General features: G+C 44.0%; 1 protein-coding gene across 1 annotated transcript in view; it reads left to right on the forward strand.

Annotated features, from left to right (window-relative positions):
* Positions 1-4776: 4776 nt before the first annotated feature.
* Positions 4777-22937, forward strand: part of LOC132086198 (acetyl-coenzyme A thioesterase-like) — a 38594-nt gene continuing 20433 nt past the window's right edge. The window contains exons 1-6 of the mRNA XM_059491677.1: positions 4777-4885; positions 7461-7530; positions 10796-10856; positions 11828-11927; positions 13892-14026; positions 16495-16645. Coding sequence (XP_059347660.1) covers positions 4777-4885; positions 7461-7530; positions 10796-10856; positions 11828-11927; positions 13892-14026; positions 16495-16645 — 626 coding nt within the window. The remainder of the gene's footprint in view (positions 4886-7460; positions 7531-10795; positions 10857-11827; positions 11928-13891; positions 14027-16494; positions 16646-22937) is intronic.

The following is a 22937-nucleotide window of genomic DNA, read 5'->3' on the forward strand; positions in this document are numbered from 1 at the left end:
GCGAAGCAGGTAAAAAAACTGTCCTCATTGCGGGGGCCAATGTAATTCCCCTTTCCTGATCGAATTCCCTATCTTGATCGTAATCTTTATTACGGTCATGAGCGGCAGTAGCCTGCTGAGCAGCCTTTTTTTCAGCCTGAAACTGCAGCAATTCATTGTGAACGACCCGCCATAATTGACCCAACTTTTTGGCAGTTTTATCATCCTCTAAAGTAGCCTGACATAATATATCACCGAATTTACGCCACTACGTTAACTCGTGAACCGCATGGAGGTTAAGGAAAACCCCTCTATCATAACCATAAGATAAAAGTCCCGGCAAATCCTTCTGCAAATCTATCCCCGTAACCAGCCTTTTCTGAAAAAAAGCAATAAATAGGTCATATGCTGCTTGCCTCTCCATACCTAAATCGTAAGCGCTTTTGCAGCTCCTGGAGGTCGCGGCAGCACGTCTCGGTCAGGCTCTTCTGAAATTTAACAAGTGAGATGATGCAGCCATGGTGTTGCTTGATAAAAAGAGTATGTGCATAGAAACAGAGATAGTGCTATAGCAGTGCAGTGACAGTAACAGACCGTGTGGGAAAAGAAACCCTTACTGCACTGAGAAACTCAGTTAAAATTCAAATTTTCCTCAGCGTGGGTTGTGACCTTTGCCCATCAGTTCTTTTGCTTTCTTCTCTGACAAGACCACACCAAATCCTCAGAGACGGGGCCATCTGCTTAGCGATGCCCTCAGGAAGAGGGGCTGTCTCTGAACACAGGCAAACAATGGTCATGCAGAGCTCTTTCAGAATGATGTAAGTGTGTTACCGGGCTTGCAAGTGTTGCTCAGGGGTGAAGAGAGAGACAAGAATCTTGACTCCATGATCAGAAGGCTGGATTTATTATTTTATTATATATATTACATTAAGACTATACTAATAGAAATAGAGAGAAAAGTTCAGAAGCTGCTATGCTATGAATAGAAAAGCAATGAATCAACAACGGAGCTCTCTGATTCTGTCCCAGAGAGAGCTTGTCTTTGATTGGCCCTTAATTGTAAACATGGAACATGGGCCAATCACAGATGCAACTGTTGCATTCCACAGCAGCAGATAACCATTGTTTACATTCTCTTTCTGGGGCCTCAGCCTTCCAGAAAGGGGAAAAATCCTAAAGAAAGGATTTTCCACAAAAGATGTCTGGGACATAACTGTAAATTTGTGTTAGTCTCATCCTTTCTACTTCTCTGGACCCTGGTATAATCTCCTATTTCCACTCACACCAAACTCTCATTGCTTTAATTTTGGGGTTAAGTTAACCTTTCCATTTTTCTCATGTTGTAGATTTTTATCCTTTCGCTGGATTTCTGTGTAACTGGTCCACACATGCTCTTACCCCAAACTTGTAAAATAGAATGTGATAACACCTAATCTAATTAAAACAAATTTCTCAATTAAAACATTAAAACAAAAAAAAAAAATCAACAAAAAACAAACAACAACAAAAAAAAAACCAAAGCGAAGAAAAAAGCCATGGTTTGCCACTGGCACAATGCCAGTGCCCCCATGAAAATACTCTCTCCCTGGTGTCTGCTGTGAGATGTGACCAGGAATAAGCAAAGCAGGCTCCTACTTGGAAATAAAGAAAACTTTATTAACTAAACTACAAGAAAAAAAGAAACACACTAGGAAAATGAAAACCTTACAAAACATTTCCTCCTCCCCCCACCAAATTATTCCAATACAATACACCTCCCAAATCATCAACTCTCGGTCCGGCACCACCCTTCAGACCATCAGTCCTCAGTTCATCAAGAGGAGAGGAGTCCTTCTTGTGCCATGGTGACCTCTTCCTTTCATGTCCAGTGCTCTCACCACTGAACATGGACCAGAGCTGCTTCTAGGGTCGTCTTTTAAGGATGCCTTGTCCCATTCAAAAAAGGGCACAGTCTCTCCTTCGGGACGCCTATCTCTCCCAAATTTTTCACCCCCTGGGGCCGAGGGGTACCACCACTGAATCCTCCTGGCTCCGAGGCACTGCCCCCCCTAGATGCAGTCTCCATATCACAAGGAAAAATGGTTCTGTCCATGGCTATACAAAAAGAGTCCAGCAAAAGAGCCACTCCATCATCTCTTCCCACTCAAGTTTATTCTTTTCACACCTCTCCCTTGCTCAGACCTTCATCTCATTTGCTCAGTTCCCTCTTCATCCTCCACTCCATCTCCCCTCCAGGAAAGGTCAATGCTCTGCAAAGTTTTCATTGTCCAAAAAGGGTTAAAAGCTCCTACAAGAGGCCAGACTCCTCTTCTCCCTGCATCGTGTCCCCCTCCCCCGTTCTCCACAGGCCGGGTAGTGCTGGCAGCTCATGATATAAAATTTCAAGGTAACAGTCCAGTCCCAGGCACTGGCCCTCTCTCTCTCTCTCTCTCTATCTCTCTCCCCATCTCCCAAAGAAGGGAGGGGGGGGGGGGGGGGCCGGGGGGGACGGAACTGCCCAATGGCTCTCGGTGTCTCTCTCTTCCACCCGTGGGCCAGGCCTACCTCCCATCTCTGTCCCAGGCCTGGCCAAGCTCACGGCCGCGTGGCTTTCCCCTCTCCTGCCCAGCAGCGGACAGCTGGGCAGGGGAGGTCTGACTGGCTCCCCTCGCAGAAATCCCAAGAGGGCTTCCCGGGGGGCAGCTCTGCTTTTAACCTCTGTGTTCTCAGAGGCGTATCCAAATCCCAGTGGCCAAACCAGGTGCCAATATTAAAATCAGAGCACCCATTGGTGGTGTGACCACAGCATCCGAGAATTCCTGTCAAACCACGTCATTGTTAGAGGTTAAAGCTGGATCTTTAACAATGTTTAAATGAACAAGTGTTCATGATGTAAACTCATAGATGTATGTTTCTGAGAAACATGGGGAACCCTCTCTGGAACAGTAACTACAAGGAGGAAAGGTTGTAAGGAAGGGCTACAGAAAACAGTCCTGGTGCTGCAGTGAAACCGCACAGCACAATCGTCAAATATAAGCCTTGCATTCTTTCCTGAAAACCATTTACAGTTTATACCCTCTGCTACATTGCAGTAAAACATCTGCCTCACCAAGACTAAAAAGCCCAGGCACTGAGCATCCCCAAAGCAGCTGAGCCTTCAGCAGCAATAACACTGTATCCATGGCAAAAGTAAAACCTTGACCCTCTCGACAGCTCAGAAGCTCTTCCTCAGCAGAGCTTGTATTTTCACAGTGTGCAGGGGCAGCAGTATCCTTATCAGCCGTGTGAGGAGGAGGAGGTAAGAGGAGGAGCTCTTTGTGGGCTCTCGAGCTGTTGACTCCTGCAGGAATATGTGACCAGGGCCATGGCCACAGAGGTGGGAATCCAAAAATCCATGCTGGTTCCGCTGCCTTTGGAATGGGAACGTGCCTGCCCTGGATGCATCTGTTGGGATGTCAAGTTGGTGACAGCACGAGAGGGCACGGCACCAAAAGAGAAATAAAAATGAAAATATGAGCCAGTTTTGAGGCATTTCAGTCACAGTGGAAAGACAAAACCTAGCTGTGGCTGCTGCCAGGAGGTGAGGTGACCTCAGGAGTCCTGGGGCAGGAGTGGAGGGAACATCCAGTCTCTGGTGCCCTGGCACCCCCTTCACTGGAGCTGCTCAGCCTGGAGAGGTGAAGGCTGCAGGGAGACCTGAGAGCACTCTCCAGTACCTAAAGTGTCTAAAGAGAGCTGGTGAGAGACTTTGTACCAGGGCAGGCAGTGGCAGAACAAGGGGGAAGGGCTTCAAACTGAGATAGTAGGTGAAGATGGGATATTGGGAATTAGGAATTGTCCCCTGGCAGGGCGGGCAGGCCCTGGAACAGGGCAGCCCCTGATCCCTGGCAGTGTCCAAGGCCAGGCTGGATATTGGGGGACAGTGGGAGGTGTCCCTGCCATGGCAGGGATGGCACTGTGTGGGCTTTAAGGTCCCTTCCAACCCAAACAAGTCCATGATTCCCCCAGCACTGGCATCCACCCTCTCATCTCCAACACCCCCTTACTCTCATCCTTTTCCCCTCACCCCTGCTACCTCTATCGCCTCAGCCCCAGACGCTCCTTTCCCCTCATCCCAGATACCCTCTTCCCCTCAGCACCTCACTCACCCTCGGCCCCGCATCCTTAAATGCCCTTTCCCCTCACCCCGGGCCCTCCTTTCCCCTCAGCCTGGGCTCCCTTTCCCCTCACCCCAGGCTCCCTTTCCCCTCAGCCCGGGCTCCCTTTCCCCCTGTTTTGCAGAGAAAAGAAGAAACCTCACAACTTTATAAAAGTTGTAAAGCCCGGTATGTTTATTTACGACACGCGCAGGACGCAAGTCCCCCAACAAGGCATGCGTGCCTCTGAAGACCTCGGGTCTTCTTTTATCCCCCTTCCAAATGCATATGCATACAGGTACACAATAAGTTCATACATATTCATTCCGTGTGACATTTAGCACCAGTTCTTCTTTATCAAAGGAATTTCTAAGTCGGGGGCAAATTGACCTTGTGGTCTTTTCTGTTTTTCTTTCTCTGTCTCCTTGCTGTCTCGGCATGCAAGTTCTTCCTTCAGCTTTGGCCTCACAGACTTTTCACCTCTCTTAGACACTTCACCTAATTCAGAATGGATCTTTACTCTGTCTCACCCTCACCACGGGCTCACCTTCCCCTCAGCCCGTCCCGCCTCCGCGGGGAGGCCGGTGGAGGCGATTCCGCCCTATGCCGCGGCGCCGGGCCGGCCGGTCCCCCCCATGGCTGAGGTGGCGGCGCTGCCGGCCGGAGCGGGCAGCGTTCCTCCATGGCTGTGTACATGTGCCGGGCCTTGCTGCCTGCCCACGCCGGGCCCTGCGGGGAGCTGGGCGCCGGGCCGCTGCTGCGATGGATGGACGCCGCCGCCTGCCTCGCAGGTACGGCCAGCGGGGCCCGGCCCCTGCTCGCCCGGGAGTGGGAGGGGACAGCCCTAGCCCTGCGGGAGGCTGGAAGGAAGGTGTCAGCCCGTGGAAGGGAGAGAGGGCATTGGAGGTAGCACCAGGTAGGGTGGAAGGGGCCACAGTGGTCATCCTGTCCTGCCTCAGAGTCACCCCAGAGCCCGGGACACGGGATTGTACAGACACTGCTGGGACGGGTCCGGTGAGCTCCGCTCCGCACCCTCTCTGGGCAGTGTGTTCAGTGTTCACTGGAAAAGTTCATCATAGAATCACAGAATCCCGCTGAGATGGAAGGGACCCACAGGATCACCCAGCGCCACCCCTGCCCTGCACACACATCCCAACAATCCTACCCTGGGCATCCGTGGGGTGCTGTCCAAACTCCCCTGGAGCTCTGGCAGAGCCTGTTCAGTGCCCCACCACCCTCTGGGGGAAGAACCTTTCCCTCATCTCCACCCTGACACAGCTCCATGTTCAGATGGAACTTCCAGGGCATCATTTTCTGCCCCTTGCCTCATGTCGCATTGCTGGGTACCACCAAGCAGAGCCTGATCCATGTTCTGACACCTTTTTTTGACATTTGTACATGTCCAAAAGGGATGAAGGGATGAAGGACCCTCTCACTCATCTCTTCCCGAGGCTGAGCAGATCCAGCTTCCCTTGAGAGGAGGATGCTCCAGTCCCCCAGTCATTCTGGTAGCCTGCACTGGACCCACTCCAGGAGCTCCACGTCTTTCTCGAAGAGCCCAGGAGATTTGGGGTGCAGTTAGGAACAGACACCACAAGGGTGAGGCGTCAGATGGCATGGGAGAGCGAGGAAGGTGGTGGGAATGTGAGGATGAGGAGAATTTTAAAAAGGAGCAGCAGAAGGGAAGAAAAGAGGTGGTAAAAGATAAGCAACAGAAGGAAGGAAAGTACTAATTTAAGATTATTTGCACTTGTGTGCCAAACAGAAGGACGGGTGCCACTGCCTTGGCAGGGGATTGGACTAAATGGTCTCCAGAGGACTCTTCCAGCCCTAACTATTCTGGGATTCCGTGGTTCTGTGAAACAACCACAAATCCAGCCAGCGTGCAGAGCCCTCCATGCCTGCATGTATCTCGGCTTCCAACGCTTCTAAACCACCCTCACCAGCTCGTACAAGTGACGGGTGAGCACTGTGAGCGCGGGGGAAGCACAGAGCGAGAGCCTGGCGGCGAGCAGCGATCCCGGTGCACGGATCAGCAGCCACTCCAGAGCCTGGCTGGCGGCGTTCCGGAGCCCCTGCCAGGGTGCGGGGTGCGGGATGCGGGGCCCGGGGTGCCGAGATGCGGGGCTGGCTGTCCCTGCTGCGGTGACACTGCAGTGCCGTGCCCGAGCAGGGGTCGCACCCACATCCCCCAAAAGGAGCACGCCTCTTCTCTCAGGTGTATGAGGGAGTGATTCCGTTCCAGCCCCTCAGTGTTTTAACCCTCAGAAGGGATTTTTTGAGCAGAGGCTGTGCTTTCCTCTCGTATTTTCAGAGGGAGGTCTTCAGATTTTGATATGAAACCTCTGATTTCTCTGAGCTCCTCATGTGATGCTCACTAAAAATACGGGGCTGCTTGGGAGTGAGAGCTCTTGCCTGTTGTGCAGTGCTGTTTTCCAGGCTTCCTGCTGGTCCCCTCTCTTGCCTCTGACACTCAGGACTTTGGAGCAGAGGTTCTCTGTGTTTATACAGCTCCTAGTACATTGCAGATCTACCTTTTGACTGGAAGCTCTAGGTGCTATGGTCAAATAAATAATATATCATATTACCTTGCTGAAAAAGTTAACTACCAGGTGATGAAATATTAACAGTAAATAAGATGTTTACCTCTTTTTCACAGCCAAATGTACCCCAGGGAGATGACTAACAGTTCAAATTTAGGTGAAAATATTTTACAGTAGGTGAATTCTGGTTTTGAATTTTCTAAATCTTGTTTGTCTTTGTTTTTATTTAATTCCTGCATTTTTGTTGCAGCACTAAGGACATGTACTTAGCTGCTTTCCACTGTTGTGACTGCACTTATAAGCTACTTTTTTTACCTACTAATAAGTAGGTTTTTCTCCTGTACCTCAGAATCCTCCGCTGACATAAAACTTTCCCATGGATTGCCCTAGCTGATGCTCTTGACATATTGTTTTGAGGGAGAATGATGAGCTTTCTGTGAGCTTGGTAATACTTTGTGACTCTTTCTGTCATTCAAAATGCTTGTTAAGGCTCTCTTACCAGAATGTTCATTTTTAGAAAAAGACCTTAGGTGTAAGTTTTCAAACTGAGTAAGTTAGTCACTATCATCTAGTCTCGTCTCCTGAGGTTGCCCATAAATACAAACACCCTTTACAACAGAATCATTACCAAAAAAATGTAGACTTTAATCTTATTTAGCTTCTCTTTTTCCTAAGGGGCGCACTGCAGAGTTGCATTTTGGTGCTCACAGGAAGAAGAGGGACCTGCTGCATGCAGTCCCTGCCTGTCAGGCACCAGCCCACGGGTGAGTAGCTGCCTGCAGGTGCAGAGTGGTAACCGTGTGCCCCTGTGTCTCTTTTGAAGCTGAGAAACATGCTGGGGTGTCCTGCGTGACAGCGTCCATGGATGACATTCAGTTTGAAGAGGCTGCCAGGTACAAACCAACTGACAACAGTCAGATGTTTCCGTTCTGCAGACTCTTATTTGGCAGAGATAAACTGAGGCATTATAAAATGGGAGAGAGCAGACCTGTGAACTCACCACAGCCACAGGGCTGAGTCTCAAAACTGCTCTTTTCTACCTGTGATAGCCTGACCCTTCCAGAGAGCAGATCCATCTCACAGGGCAGAAATAAACTCTTGTTAACTTCACTTGGCAGTTGAGATGCCTGGTGAGAAAATGATGGCCCAGTGGTCTCTGGCTCTGGGGAATGGCTGCAGGCCACTGCTTATCTCTTTTAAATAAGCAATATTACCTATAAAACTTACTGTTATCAGTGTTTTTATTGCTGCAAGGTCTCTTTCGGTTCATTTCTTAACATCTTTCTCTTTCAGCTATTTTATAAAAAAGATAAATGTTTTACATTCACTGAGCACTGAATTAACTGAGTCTACAAGATAACACAGGACTGAACTTGTTTTACCATTTCTCATGGTTTTCAATGGGATAAAAGACACTGTAAGAGGAAATGGGCCCTTTATTCCTAAACCACACCTTTACAGAAACCTAAAGGTTTCTTTGTGGGTTTTGTGTGGTTTCACACAGAGCAATCTGGGAATTAGGGAGTGGTTAGATGGGATAGACCTGGTTGCATAGAGCAGTGCACATGCAGTTTTTGTGGCTGTGAACACAGCAACACTGGCTGCCAGAGGTACAGATGATGGCAGTTAAAAACTGTTCATAAGTGTAAAATAAGCATCCACTCAGACTTGAGACTGTTAGGGCAGTGCCCATTAGAGCAAGAACTAACGCCAGTGACAAAAGACAACACAATCATACCAATTCTGGAACTCAAAAGAGAATTTCTTGGTGTGTTTCACAATATTGAAATGTTCGTACTGCCTGGAATTGCTCTGTGTTTTTAATTTTGTCTTTAGGAAAAAGTCCTGTTTGTGAAAACTGATCAAAGTTAGGGTAATGTTTCCCTTTCAGGTGTAATAGTTCAGGGTTAGTAGCTTCAGAGCCCTTTTCTGTCTTGTTTCATGAGAGCAGAACAGAGCTGCTGGAATATGATGAAAATACTTTTCCTTCCAAATTTGTTTCTGAATATTTCTCTTTTTTTTCTCCCTTGTAATACCAATGTTCCATTTGTAACAAGAATTTCAGGTACTGATCTTGTAACTGTGAAAGAAATTATTTAAGAAATTATTTTTCTCTGCCAGGTCATCCCTAACATCCTTCTTGTAGCTTAATGTGCAATTTCCTAAATTTTGCCAGATCTAGTTCATTATACAAACATTTTGCATAAATAAAGGAGTTCTTGCTTCTCTCTCTGGTAAATTAATAAGATAGTTTTTAAATAAGTGGCTTACTGTAAGGTTTATTTACCTAAACCAGGTGGCTAAATCTTCTGCAGGGATTAAGTCTTCTGTGTTTATTATGTAAAGAGAAATTGCCACACATCTATATAGTTCAAAACTTAGCCTTATACCATGATAACATCTTCCTTTTCTTGCAATACACAGCAGTTCAGTTGACACATCTGATTTTAAATTCCATTTATTTAAATTTTGTTAGTTTTCTGTCTGTGAATGATAGTCACTTCATTCTGGTAAATTTCTGACAGTTTTAAGTGGAAGTGTGGTGCTGTGTGACTTCTGCCCCTGCAAATCTGTAGCTCTGACCACTCTCCTTTCTGGGAGGGAGCTGGTGGCTCCCTCAGCTGTGCGGTTGGGAACAATTGCCTTAACAGTTCTGCTTTTTCTTTGCAATAAATAATGCAAAAACTTCTGAAATGATTTTGAGCATCTCCTGCAGAAGCTAATGAGGGCTGTGCACCTGCAGATGGTCTTGGTTCTTTGCACTGACCATTTCCCCTGCCCTGTCCACCCAAAGGATTCCACCTGTGTTCTTGGGTGAGTACAAGAAAGAAATTTGCTGTGTAAAAAATTGCTGCGTAGTTTGTTGTTCCTGTCAGGTCCTCTGCAGGAGCAGGTTTCCTATTTCCCATTTCCCATTCTACTTCTGCAGTGGAACAAGCAATTTAAGTAAGCCTTTACCTTTAAATGTCCCAACTTCATTCATTTAAATTAGTAAGCAGCTATTATTATTGTTGTTGTTGTTGTTGTTATTTTTAAATAAACTGGGGTGGCAAATGTGCAAAATCCTTTGCTGTGAATGTTTTGTCAGTACCCAAGTGCTCTGAGTTACATTTTACTTCAGTCTTGGCTGTAATTAGCTCCACTTTTCCTGCCCCAGGGCTGCTCTTCAGCATTTGTAGCTCAGTTTGAATTTCCTGGAGGCAGTGGCCTGACACCCTTCTGTTTTGGCCGTGGCTCTGGCTTACCCTGCACACTGTGTCCTTTTACTTACTGCTCACTGGGAAAACTTGAGGGCAAACTGCCTTCCTGCCACCCTCTCAGCACTGCTTAGGGCTGGGATTTGAGGGCTTTGGAAACAAGGCTTGCTCCTGTTTTCAACATGGAGCAGGTGCTTTAGGAATTCCAGAAGGAAAGAAAATACCTCCTCATTTAAATTTGTTTTGATGACACAATAAGGAGAATTTAAAAGGTAATATATAATAAAATAAATAATATAATAAAAATTAAAATATAGATAATATAATGAAATCACATTCGATAATTGTCTAATAATCCAGAATCTCTAGAATTTTTACCAGATAATAAAGTAAAAATTCTGTTTAGTTGTTTTATGTAGGTAAATGGGGAAGAGTGGTTTTCAGAGGGATGATGTTAGCACAGAAGGGAAAAGCAGTCCTGTTCTTGGCCAAGACTTGGAACACAAACTCTCTCCCCATCCAAGAGCACTTTTTCCCTGGGGTTATCTCCTCGTGTGCACATACCTGTGTGCCAGAGGTGCTTGTGGAGTGTATCTGAGTGCTCCTGCAGCTGTATGTACTCCGTGATTTCTGCAGGATGTGCTTGTGAGCAAAGCCAGAATTCCTGGGTGTACCTGAGCACACCCGCTGCCATTCAGACACCAGCAGAGAGAAGGAATGTTGCCATTAAGGTTGTGCAGTGGCTCTAATTTTATTGACCAAGTCTGACTGGAGAATAACAGTGTTGAATTGAACACAGTGAAAAATTCACTTTTTTTCAGTGAATTCTCAGTGCAGTGTGGAAGACACAGACTGATTAATGAGATGTTCTTTACCACTTTTAGAAGTACACAGAGAGGCAGGTTCAAGCCCTTATAAAGCTGCATGTTTGCCTTCTATAAGGTCTTACTCTTCTTAACAGGGTTGGACAAATTATTGCCATCAGAACAAAGGTGAACAGAGCATTCAAAACCAGCATGGAGGTAAGAGATCAGCACACTTTTTTTCTAAAGGTGTCGAAGGAATAGAGCAGAGGTGGGAGCAGCAGAGGAGCACAGCGTGGCTCCAGGTTTATTTGCTCCAGATATTTGCAGATATCTGAACAATAAAAACTGCCTAATGGCACTCCTTTCAGAGTGTTGCAGTTGTGTGTTTCCTGTGAAATAATCCATGTCAGAGTAGCAACTGGGCCCTGAAGAATTGAAGCTTTTGGCAGGTGTAGTGGGCAGGATGGGAGAGGTGGTGTTGGTCCAGGCCAGATCCACAGAACAGGTGAAGTTCAAATCATTTTAGAGACTTTTGATACAAATGTACATATGTCAGGTGTACACATGATCCTAATCTTCATACTGCAGTCAGTGTGCAATGCCTTGCCTGATCACTTCAAATCAGAACTGAACTTTGGGGATGCTTTTTGTGCATTGTGCCTGTGTTCAAATCCCATTATTATTAATGGGAGTGATGCATCTCACAGGTAATGTATTCCAAAAGTTTCTAAAAATTAGAAAAAACCTAATTTTGATGTGTGTCAGGCCTATGCCACAGGATCGAATCCAGTGTTTCATATTCAAGTGTTTCATTTTGCTTTGCACCCCTAAGCACACTTTTTTTGCATGTACAGATCTTAGGAACTCATTCAGATGGGGATTCCAAATGCCACAGAAGAAAATGGAAGAAAATATCCATAACACTACATCTAACTGTCTTTCCTGTTTTTATAATTCTACCCTACAAGTGATGCTAAACAAACATAAAATTTGTGCTACTAAAAAACCTTTCAGAGCTGACTGAATATTGTGATGACCAGAGATGTATCAGTGATTAGAGCAGGTTTTTTACCTTTATGCTTTAGGTGTAAGGGACTGATAAAAACTGCACTGTATTGTCTCAAATCAACTGACTATGATGTAAATACCTTTTTTGTCTCCTTCCTCCACCACCTTCTTCCTTGTAGGTTGGCATCAAGGTGACAGTACAGGATGTTTTGACTAATGCTGAAAAGATTGTGAGTGTGGCATATGCAACATATGAGGCCAAACCAGTTGGTGGTGGAAAAATATTTTTCCTGTTTTCTCCTAAGCTTGGAGCGACTGAGTTTCTGTGAAATAACCCAACTTTTCTGGTTGTGAAACACAGCAGAAACAATGTTTATTCTGATCAGTGATAGGAAAAAAGCATGAAGTTCAGACTTTATAAGATAGAGTCTGGGGGTTTATTTCTAATTTGCTTCTCTGAAATGCTTAGGTTGTTGTTATTACTACTACTACTACTACTATTATTATTATTATTATTATTATTATTATTATTATTATTTCCATTTCTATTTCCACGTCCTTTTGCACATTTGTTCATTATACAAGTGAGGTCTTTGTGAAGGCTACGGTATTGACAGAGGCAAGCAGTGAAAGGGAGATCCTTGTGAGTCTCTCTCCTTTTCAGAAGTTGATTGCAGGGTGGGCTTTTTTATCCTTCACTTCCCCTCTTGGGGAGGTTGTTCAGACATCACTGCTCAGACAGAAGACGTCATTATTTTTAAGCTCACTTCCAATCTAAATTGGTTCTTTGCCATTTATGTTGATTGGTTTTCACTTCAGAGCTGTTTTTCTCCCCAGTGTTTGGAAATCAGTCATGGTACCATTGGCCTTCACATCACTGTGCCAGACAGGCACAGTCTTTTTAGAATTTTCTTGTAGGGAAGGCCAGACACTCCTCAGACTCTCTTAACAAACTCCCTTTGCATGTAAAATTCTGCTTTCTTGAATGTCACATCATGGATCTGACTTTCCTGTCTCACTGCATGTGTTATGACAGCACATCTGGCTGTTAAACATCCACTGGAGATTGGCAGAGTCATCCCATGAGCAATTAATACATCCAATCACTACAGCTCTCTCTTCTGTGAGGATGTGCCACAGTTTGAAGAAACAGACTAGAGCAGTTTTACTAAAACTAAAGCCCAGCTCTTGTCTCTGAAGGGCTAATGGCTAAATTTCTACCCTGATAGCACAAAAATATTATCAAGAATTGTTTGTTACTAGTTTGATATCGTACTCAAACCATAAACCTGTTTACCTTTTGCCCAAATTTCTGGGGAGATTAATTCAGGATTAAATTGGAGATGATTAATTAAGATTAGGCTTAAGACAGGAATGTCCCAGAGGGAGTTTGAGAGTTCAGTTCAAATTCCATGACAAACTAAAATCTCAGAGAGACTGAAGAATATTTTTTTCAAATCCACTTTTCTGAACAACTGTTTCTAAGGTTGTACAGAGAGAATGTCAATATAACCACCATCTTAATTTTTTAACTTGGCCACGTGGGAAAATCTAGGAAGCTCTTGAAAAGGGCTGGAAAGGAGGCAATGAATCTGGAAGAGGGTTAGAGGCAAGAGGCAAAGGCTGAGAAACATTAGTGGCTGCACTGCAAGACACAAAATGTTGAATTTGTCTGTGGTGCGCTGCTTTGTGCATTATTTTAATGCTTCTGAGGCTAGGCCTTCTAGACAAATCTCACAAGTGATTGTTCAGATTATTCACCTGTGGTGTAATTACCCAAATGTAGTAATTTTCTTAAAATTACTACATTTGTTTTGGATGCAGCTTGTAATTGAACTGAAATACACAGGAATTTGCACTGACACCACTGACCGGTGCAACTGAATTTATTTTCTGGTTCAAAATTTCTATCCTCAAACCTTCATATTAAGTTCATATTTTCCTGTCCTTTTCATTTATTTTTTTTCTTAAATGAGAACTGTCTTAAACACTGTGTGCTCTCATCGATGCTTGTATTTAAAAGCTAAAAGCACTTTGTCATTGAGTTTTAATGAATGATTCTGAAAGGATAATGCAGAATCTCTTGAACTTTATACCCCATGTTAGTTGTATTATTAAACTTGTCATCTTGGACAGCTGATAGGAAGAAGTAGAAAATGCTGATGCCATTTTAAGTTCAAAGTGCGCTTTGTTACGATTGTGAAATTCGGAATTGCTGTATTTTTTTCCCTCTCCATTTGCACAGGTTGAGTTAAAACCTGTACAGCTTCTGTCTGCAGAAGACCACCTGGAGCACATCCTGGCTATTGAGAGGAGAATAATCCATCTGGGCTATGTCCAGGTCTTTCAGAAGCTGATGCAGGAGAGCAATAAGGAAGGTGTATTTTCTACTCAGCACAGAAGGTAAAACGGAAGGGAGGAAGGGAGGAAGGGAGGAAGGGAGGAAGGGAGGAAGGGAGGAAGGGAGGAAGGGAGGAAGGAAGGAAGGAAGGAAGGAAGGAAGGAAGGAAGGAAGGAAGGAAGGAAGGAAGGAAGGAAGGAAGGAAGGAAGGAAGGAAGGAAGGAAGGAAGGAAGGAAGGAAGGAAGGAAGGAAGGAAGGAAGGAAGGAAGGAAGGAAGGGAGGAAGGGAGGAAGGGAGGAAGGGAGGAAGGGAGGGAGGGAGGGAGGGAGGGAGGGAGGGAGGGAGGGAGGGAGGGAGGGAGGGAGGGAGGGAGGGAGGGAGGGAGGGAGGGAGGGAGGGAGGGGGGGAGGGGGGGAGGGGGGGAGGGGGGGAGGGGGGGAGGGGGGGAGGAAGGGAGGAAGGGAGGAAGGGAGGAAGGGAGGAAGGAAGGAAGGAAGGAAGGAAGGAAGGAAGGAAGGAAGGAATCTCCTTGTGGTTGGGGTGTCAGGTAGAAGAGTCTGTGCCACATTAGTGGATAGAGGTGTGTTAGGCAGTTATTCAGTTTCTTTGTCTCTCAGAAATTCCAGATGTAAAAACACAGGGTTCAAGGCCAGGTGTGCATTAAATAGATGTGAAATGCAGATCTTCATGTGGTTCTGTGTGTGGGGTTTCACAGGTCACACAGAACTCAGCAATAAACACAGCAATAAACTTCTGTGACACTAGTTGTGATGTAGACAGAAGCATGACATTCACTCAGGCTTATGGCCATGTCTTTGCCAGAAAGGAAAGTAAGAACTATGTTTATGCCCTGAGATGATTCCCAACAAGCAGAAGTTTCATTATGTGGAGGTCAAAACAGGTAAAAAAGTTAGAAGAACTGAACGAAGAAACAGGTTCTTCTTTATTTATGGTAGTAATTTCTGTTCTTAAAGAAAGTTGTGCTTGTAAGTTGTTGTGTTCCCTCACAAAAGAAATTACTCAGAGCAGTTGGGAAAATATGCTGGTATTTAGAAAATCTGAGCTGTAGCTCCATGTATAAATAACAGACATTATGTGGTTTTACTGAGGAGAGATTAAACCTGTTATAAACAAAGATCTAACCTTAGTAAGACTTCGTAGAACTGCAGAGTCATGTTTGGTACAAGAAAACAAGGTATTTGTTTTCATGGTAACTGTCTCACAGGGTACAGTTTAATAACCTGAGTGACAAATCAGAGGTCGATGGGTTTTGTCTCCACTGCCTTTCCTGGAAACTTCTTTGAAGGATATTATTGTAGCACTAATTCACCTCCTTAAGGAGACAGAACAAGCAGAGTGGGAAAAGAGAGGAGAGAACATTGTGTGTAAAGGCTGCGAGGTAGCAGCATATGTACAAATCATACCCTGAAAGTTAGGTTTATTTGACGAGTGGATCTTAGGGAACACCTTGAGTAGGTCCAAGGTACAAGTTAGTCATATGTTTCCACACACTTACATAATCACAAAGTTAGCTAATTATGCCACAAGTCAAAAGTACAATTCAGGTCAAGCAGCTCCTAGCACAGATAGGCACTTTTAAAATTGCTTGATGTGATCTCATGCCTAAATCTTCCTGAAAAACACCACTGAAAAGAATTGAGATTAGAGTGAGGATGCAAGGCTAAACACTTGAAAATGACATCAGAAATGCTCAGGTAATACAAGGTAGTTCAGATCCTCATTTCAGTCATTTCATGCAGGTGTTGTCTCAGGCAATTACAAAATTTGTAAGAAGGTGAAATAATCAAGTCCTGCTCTAATCTTAATCCAACACACCTGTACAGGTGCCCATCACACACAGTGCAGAGTCTTTGACAGACATTTGAGTTGGTGCTGAACTGCTCTGACAGCCCCTGAAAGCCAGCACACGCTGGGGCTTCAGCTGCTGCTCCCCTGCAGGACCTGCCCCTGACAAAGGGACACAAAACTGCTCCTGCCACAGAAACTGCTCCTGCCACAGGGACACAGAACTGCCCCTGACAAAATGACGCAGAACTGCCCCTACCAGAGTGACACAGAACCATCCTGACAGAGGGACAGGAACTGCCCCTGACAAAATGACACAGAACTTCCCCTGACACAGAACTGCCCCTGACAGAGGGACACAGAACTGCCCCTGACAGAGGAATTGCCTCTGACAAAATGACACAGAACTGCCCTGACACAGGGACACAGAACTGCCCCTGACACAGGAACTGCCCCTGACAGAGGGACACAGGAACTGCCCTTGCCACAGAGATGTGGGGATGCACTGAGGGCTGACAGCAGCAGCTCCTGGGAGAACAGAGAAAATGTTCAGCTTCTTATTGCTTCCCTTGCAAACCACAAGGCTCTTCTGTGCCTTTCTGTTTGTCTTCTTTTTGCTGAGTCTGAACAAGCTGCTCTCTTTACCAGGTGTGCTTTCTTCTGAAAGCATTCATTGATGCATTGCTGCTCTGTTTCAGATACTTGTGAAGACAAAGATGCAGTTTCAACTGAGCATACCCACGTACAGAGCACTGAGCTTGTCCTGCCTCCTCATGCAAACCATCATGGAAACACTTTTGGTGGCCAGATCATGCCTTGGATGCAGACAGTGGCAAGCATTTCAGCAAGGTACTTTCCTACAGTATTGTCTCAGCATGTGGTTCTAAGTGGATGTGCTTTTAATGTTAAAGGTTTCACAGGGATTTATTTTATGAAGAATACAGACCCAGGCCTTTGTGACTTGTCTTCCTCCTCACATTACAGGAGGCCTTTGAACTATTTAAGTGGTACATCTCTCACAGCATGCCATGCCGCTGAGACTCAGACATTATTCAGTTACACATACAGAGCCTAAGGCAAAAGAGGCTGTGTTACCTTCCTGGGAATCTTTGCAGAAAACTAACATTGGATACAGGAACAGAAACCTGCTCTCCTTGTGCTTGGTGCAGTGTTTTAGAAACAAAGTTAGTTGTTTAACCAGGATCAGACCAATACTCACCCTGTATCAAGTGACATCCAAAAATGAACAGCCTGCTAGAACTTAAGTCTGCAGATCCTCGTGATGCCAGAAGAAAAATAAGTCAGAGAAAAAGGATCCACATAAACAGGCTCTGTTTTTTGGTGTGTGCACAGAATGGATTCATAACCCTCAGCAAGTCACTTGACCTTTCAGTCCCTCTGAGTTGCACATCCTATGGCTTGCAACAATTTTAGCAGTTTAAAGAGCTTGGGCATCTTCAGGTAAAGAGAACAAAATATGTTTTGTGACGCTACCTGCCAGTGTGACCCAGGCACATAATCACTTATTTCCTCTTCCCTGGAGTCAAACCGTTGTTTGTCTCCCTTCCTGTTCCTGGACACCGCACAAAGCTTCTTTGTAAGCAGCACTCAAGTTTCAGTCTAAATTCTCCTTGCATACCGAGTGACCTAATTCACTGCAGGGACATTAGATATGTTTTCTCTTTTTATCTTTAATAATTAAATGACTTCTCCATTCATTATTCATATGGTTTTGATTTGTAGCCAGTGGTTGTACTGATAACAACAGATTTTCTGTAGTGGTTGGATAAACAACTTGTTTTAGTAACAACAGAGTGCACTGACCTTACCCCCATGTGCAATTCCAGTGGCTTGAAGGGACTGTTGCAGATTTTTGCCATAATATGACTCAGAATATTTACCTGTCTTCAGCTGATAAATTTTACCTTGTGGGAGTCACATTTTGATTTAAAAAAGGAAGGGAGACATCAGCAAACAGAGTACTGGACAAATTTTCTTCAAACTAATTAATGTCAAACATGATTACTCATGTTGAGAATTTCAGGAATAAAAGCTGGTCTCAGAGGCTGGTTGAAAGCAGAGATGATGTCGTTTTTGCTTGAGAAGTAACTACTCTCACTATGAACCTTTTGTGAGGCCAGAGTTAGACCCCACCTCTAAGAGTTTCTATGGCCACAGACTGTGATAGAGGAGCAGGAGAGGAGGGATAAGCCTGAAAAAATAAATTTCTAAGGGCATTTTAAATGTTACTCACTCTCCTTCTCACTTCCCCACCACCTTTTTTTGGTCAATACATAAAAATCCTGCAGATAGCAATAAAACCATTTGAATATTAGTAATATTAGCTTGAACTTGATGGATACTTTCTTATTCCTTACATTTGCAATAAAAGCATTAATGGTGTACTTTTCCAGGAAAGAAATGAATATTTAAGCCTGATTTCTGGTTTGTTCCTCTCCTCATCATTATTGTGTTGGCATCTTTAGAGTGAACATTGTAAATAAAATCAACGCTTAGCATTTTAAATCAGAGGAGCAAATTATTTTAATTTAATTACAAAGTAATTAAAATGTATTAGACTATTGAAGAGATGTACCAGTCAGTTAATTAGCTGCAGATAATTGTGTGCATTTAAAAATACCGGTACATTAGTTTTCAAAGTGCAGTTGAGTTAAAAGCTACAAGTGCTACAAAGCTGTATTTTCAAATTTAGAAAACTTCACCATGGAACAATCTATCCTAGATATGCACATGGGCTCCTTACTGAGAGCAGTGTGTTGCTAAAAATAAATGTCATATACTGTGTATTGTCCCCTCTTCCTGTGATGCACAGACATCCCAGTAGAAAGTGAGGGGCTTTGAATACATGCAGAACTGATGAAGAAACCTGATTTTTGCCTGCTCCAGAGAGCTTGGAAACAATATTCTTTTCACTCAGACTGCATCTGGTAGCCATGTGAGGGTTTTTTAATTCTCATTTCATATCATACTAGCAGAAACCATCTAAAACCAAGCAAAAAGTACAAATATTAAGACTAGAGACCTTGACATGGCATTGCTTGGACACTGTCCCTGGTGCTCAGCCTTTCTGCTCAGGTTTCCTTTAATTGTTTAAAGGCCTTAAGGTCTGGTATTTTTTCGCTGCTCAGGAGCCTGCTCCCTGTGCAGTCCTACAGAAATAAATGAAACTGTGAGGTAAGTGGTTACTCTGTAGGTAAGGGATTCATGGTCTGGCTTTGAGAGAGGGCAGTCTCAAGCAGTGAGAATTAATTGGTGTTTGTAAAACGTGCTGGAAATGAAACAGCATGACATAAGTGGTGTTATGATGGTTGAAGCTCGAGTTACATGCTCTTGGAGCTGACCATGCTAGCATGGAGTAGATCGGTGTAATTTAGTGACCTTCCAGGTCCTGCAAACCCTGTTTCTGTGGTCAGTCACGGCGGCTGTGCTTGTAGCACAACTGTGTGTTTTGGTCTGTCTGTCTGAGTGTTTTGCGGAGAAAAGAAGAAACCTCACAACTTTATAAAAGTTGTAAAGCTCGGTATGTTTATTACGGCGCCGGACACATGCGGAGAATACTCTCCTCAAAAGGCATGCGTATCTCTGAGGATTCCAGGTCTCCTTTTATCTCCCCTTCCAAATACATATGCATACAGTTTCACAATAGGTTCATACATATTCATTCCGCGTGACATTTATCGCCAGTTCCTCTTTATCAAAAGAATTTGTAGGTCAGGGCAGATCGACCTTGTGGTCATTTCTGGTTTTTTCTCTCTGTCTTCTCACTATCTCTGACCTGCAGTTTTTCCCTTCTGCTTTGGCCTCACAGACTTTTCACCTCTCCTAGACATTTTACCTAATTCAAAATGGATTTTTGCTCTCACTCCCCCCTTTCCTAGGAAATAAGTCAATTCTTTTACTTAATGCAAACCCTTATGATAATAAGTGTCTCTTAATGCTTTACCATGTATGTTTTACAAAGAGGTCAATACAGCTATTCATTGTAGTATTCTCCAGTTCCAAATTAACAATATAATAGATGATCCTAAGCTTATCCCAACTAATATTAACAAAACTACAGTGGGATGACACAACTTATTAAAGATTCCATTTGCAGTCGGTGACCACCCAAAGATCACATCCCAACAGTGATGATCCACATTTTGTTTTATTCTTTGTAGAACTCTGGTTATCTCTTTTGTATCATGTTGGACAGTAATTAAGGTTTTCTTTCCACTTGCTTGGATTTCCTTCAAGATCTCCAGTAGGTCTTGGTGCTTAATTAATTGTTTTACTAATGTACGGTTCATCCCAATAGGGGTAGATGATAGTCTGTGATACATTGTGTAATTGGTTTTGATCAGCTGGTGGGATGTCACTGGTACCGAATACGAAAAATCACACCCGATAACCTTAACAAAATTACAAATACAGAAATTAGAATGATTTCTACTAGACAGAATAACATCATTGCTATCAATTTTTACAGCACCACAAGCAGTTCTCAGGCATACACACCCTTTTCCAGTATATACGAGCACAGTTTTCTGGTCAGTGACTGGATGAATTTCAAAGTGGCAAATACTCTGTTCAGTGTCTAGACACACATCTTGGGCATTAATAGTATTGCTTTCACAAATGAATCCCATCTGTTCTCTAGTAATGCAGGATTCTAAGTTTACTGTTTGCCACTTTTCATTCATCTTTCGTGCCCACACTCTATGTTCTGAAGGGTATTGTTTTTTCATGGTTTAATCTTAGTGCAATGATGGGATGGATAACATAAACAGTGGCATTACGTATGGTAAGCACAAAGGCAGTGGCCACATTAGAAGCAGGATCATAGGTGAAATTCACCATCGTCCACCAGGATTGAAACTTCCTTTCAAAATCAGTTGCATTATCCCAAACAATTCTCCAAATTTCAGCTGCAAAATTACCTTCACCCCTTTCCCGTATGATCAGAGCTGCTGTTGCCTGCATCCATAACTGTGCTTGTATACAACTGAAAGCTAAAGACACATTATCTTGAACTGTACTAAGTGCTTCTACTATTAACTTGTGGTCTTGGTCCCTGGCCGTTTCTCACTTTGGCAGTACTTTTGAAATCTGCCACTGGCTAGTTCCTGATGCCAATAGAGATGACTGTAAAGGCTGATTCAATTTTGTTAGGCTTCCTGCTGCAGTGGCCAGTTTATTCATCAGTATTTCTGAATCAATTCCATTTAAAACTCGTAATCCTGTCCCTAATATGCCAGTTAGATCCTTTCTTATTCTGCTCCTGAGATATGCCTGTCTTTGTAACCATGTTGTCCAGCCCTCAAAGGATGTTTTTAGGAAGGAGGAGCAGGCTGGTTGGATTTTTGAGAGGTTAATTTGCATTATCAACTCCACACGTTTGAGAGACCATTCTGGATTGAATAATAGTTGTTGTTCACCTACATTCCTCGCTACGTAGGGGCCTATTTCATACACCTCAGCTTCAAGTTTGGGTAGAGTCTGAACTAACTATTTGAGTCTTAGTATGGGTTGCATAAGGTCCTGCTGTGGTAAAGAGTGCAGTGTCTACTTTGAACTTAAATGAAAGCCCAATAGCATCCTGAGCCCAAAGGCAAGTCACTTCTACAGGCCGTATTAAAGTGAAATTACACCAACAGTCTGATTCACTTAGGCTATCACAAACTTCCTGGTGTTTGTATACACCAGGAGAGGTTGCAACACTAATTTCGTTTGGTCTCTCATTAGCCGACCCATTTATCATCCGGCACCCTACCTCTACCTTGATTTCTTCTCCTCTGATCCCTTGAAGTGTCCACAGTTCCTGTTCCTGCCATTCCTGCTCCTCATATACCTGATCCCCGTGAATTACTACAGTGGATAGGTTTAAATCTTTTATCTCAGAAGGTTTTCCCATGGATCCAGTATACTGATTAAACGCCTGGGACCAAGGCCATTCAGCATTGCTTTGGATAGAGGTACTCTCTAGTTCTAAAACTTCAGTTATAATTACATACAAAACAATTCTGTAAACTAAAGTATGAACTACTCCCAACCGCAATATACTCATTTTGCCCGAATAAGTTTTAGTCTCAGTTCATTCTCTTCTGGTATCACTCTCCAAGGGACTTCTAGGGCTTTCTTCACTCCAGAGTGATGGATCCAGGCATTCTGCTCCTTGATTTTGATTGCAGTGAAGGTGGTGAGAAGTACTTGCAGTGGTCTCTCCCACTGTGGTTCGGAAGTCTTCTCTGTAAGAGACTTAACATATACATCATCCCCAGGCTATCTAACTCCCTGCTCCAAGTTCCAGCCACATGTTTCTCAATTTCTCTGAGCTGTTTGCTTAAAGCCACCATGTAGGTGGACGTTCTCGACATTCCCTTTGTATTCTATATGATCTTCTATAAGGCATTTCAAAAGGATTCAGCATTCCTTTAGCTCAAGGTTTAGTTCAAATTTGCAATAGTGCTAGTGGAAGAGCTTGGGGCTAGGGTAGATTAACTTCCTGCCCCAGTCTTATGATTTGCTGCTTAATCAAATGATTCATTTTCTCTACCTGGCTACTTGATTGGGGCAGTATGAAGTTCTTAATCTATGCCCAGGTGGCCACTAATCTGTTGCACTGCTTTGGAAATGAAATATGATTCTTTATCTGAAGATATCGTGGCTGGAACTCTGAAGCGTGGTATTATTTCTTGTAAAAATAATCTGGTCGCCTCTTGAGCTTTGACAGTTCTGGTGGGGAATGTTTCTGGCCACCCTGAAAATGTATCTATCAATACCAGTAAATGCTGATACCCCCCGTTCCTTGGGAGTTCTGAAAAGTTAATTTGCCACTGCTGTACAGGCCCATGGCCTCTCCCAGTCTGACCGAGTTTCGGCCGGGGGGTATTTTGGGGTTAGTCTGGAGGCAAGGATCACATTGTCGGCTTACCTGAGTGATAGTGACATGTAAATTCCTGACAACGATTCTTTCAATCAGATATATGTTCTAGAAAGCCTGTGGAAATTACTACTTCCAAGTCAACATTCGTTTCAATGCACACTGTATCACTGGCAGCCTTGGTCATTTTGAGAAAGGAGCCACACTCTATAAAAAGCTTTTAAGTAGTTAGGCCCTAGTGTGTTTTCTAGTGCTCTT

Source organism: Ammospiza nelsoni, chromosome W, assembly GCF_027579445.1.
Source record: "Ammospiza nelsoni isolate bAmmNel1 chromosome W, bAmmNel1.pri, whole genome shotgun sequence".
Classification (NCBI taxonomy): Eukaryota; Metazoa; Chordata; class Aves; order Passeriformes; family Passerellidae; genus Ammospiza; species Ammospiza nelsoni.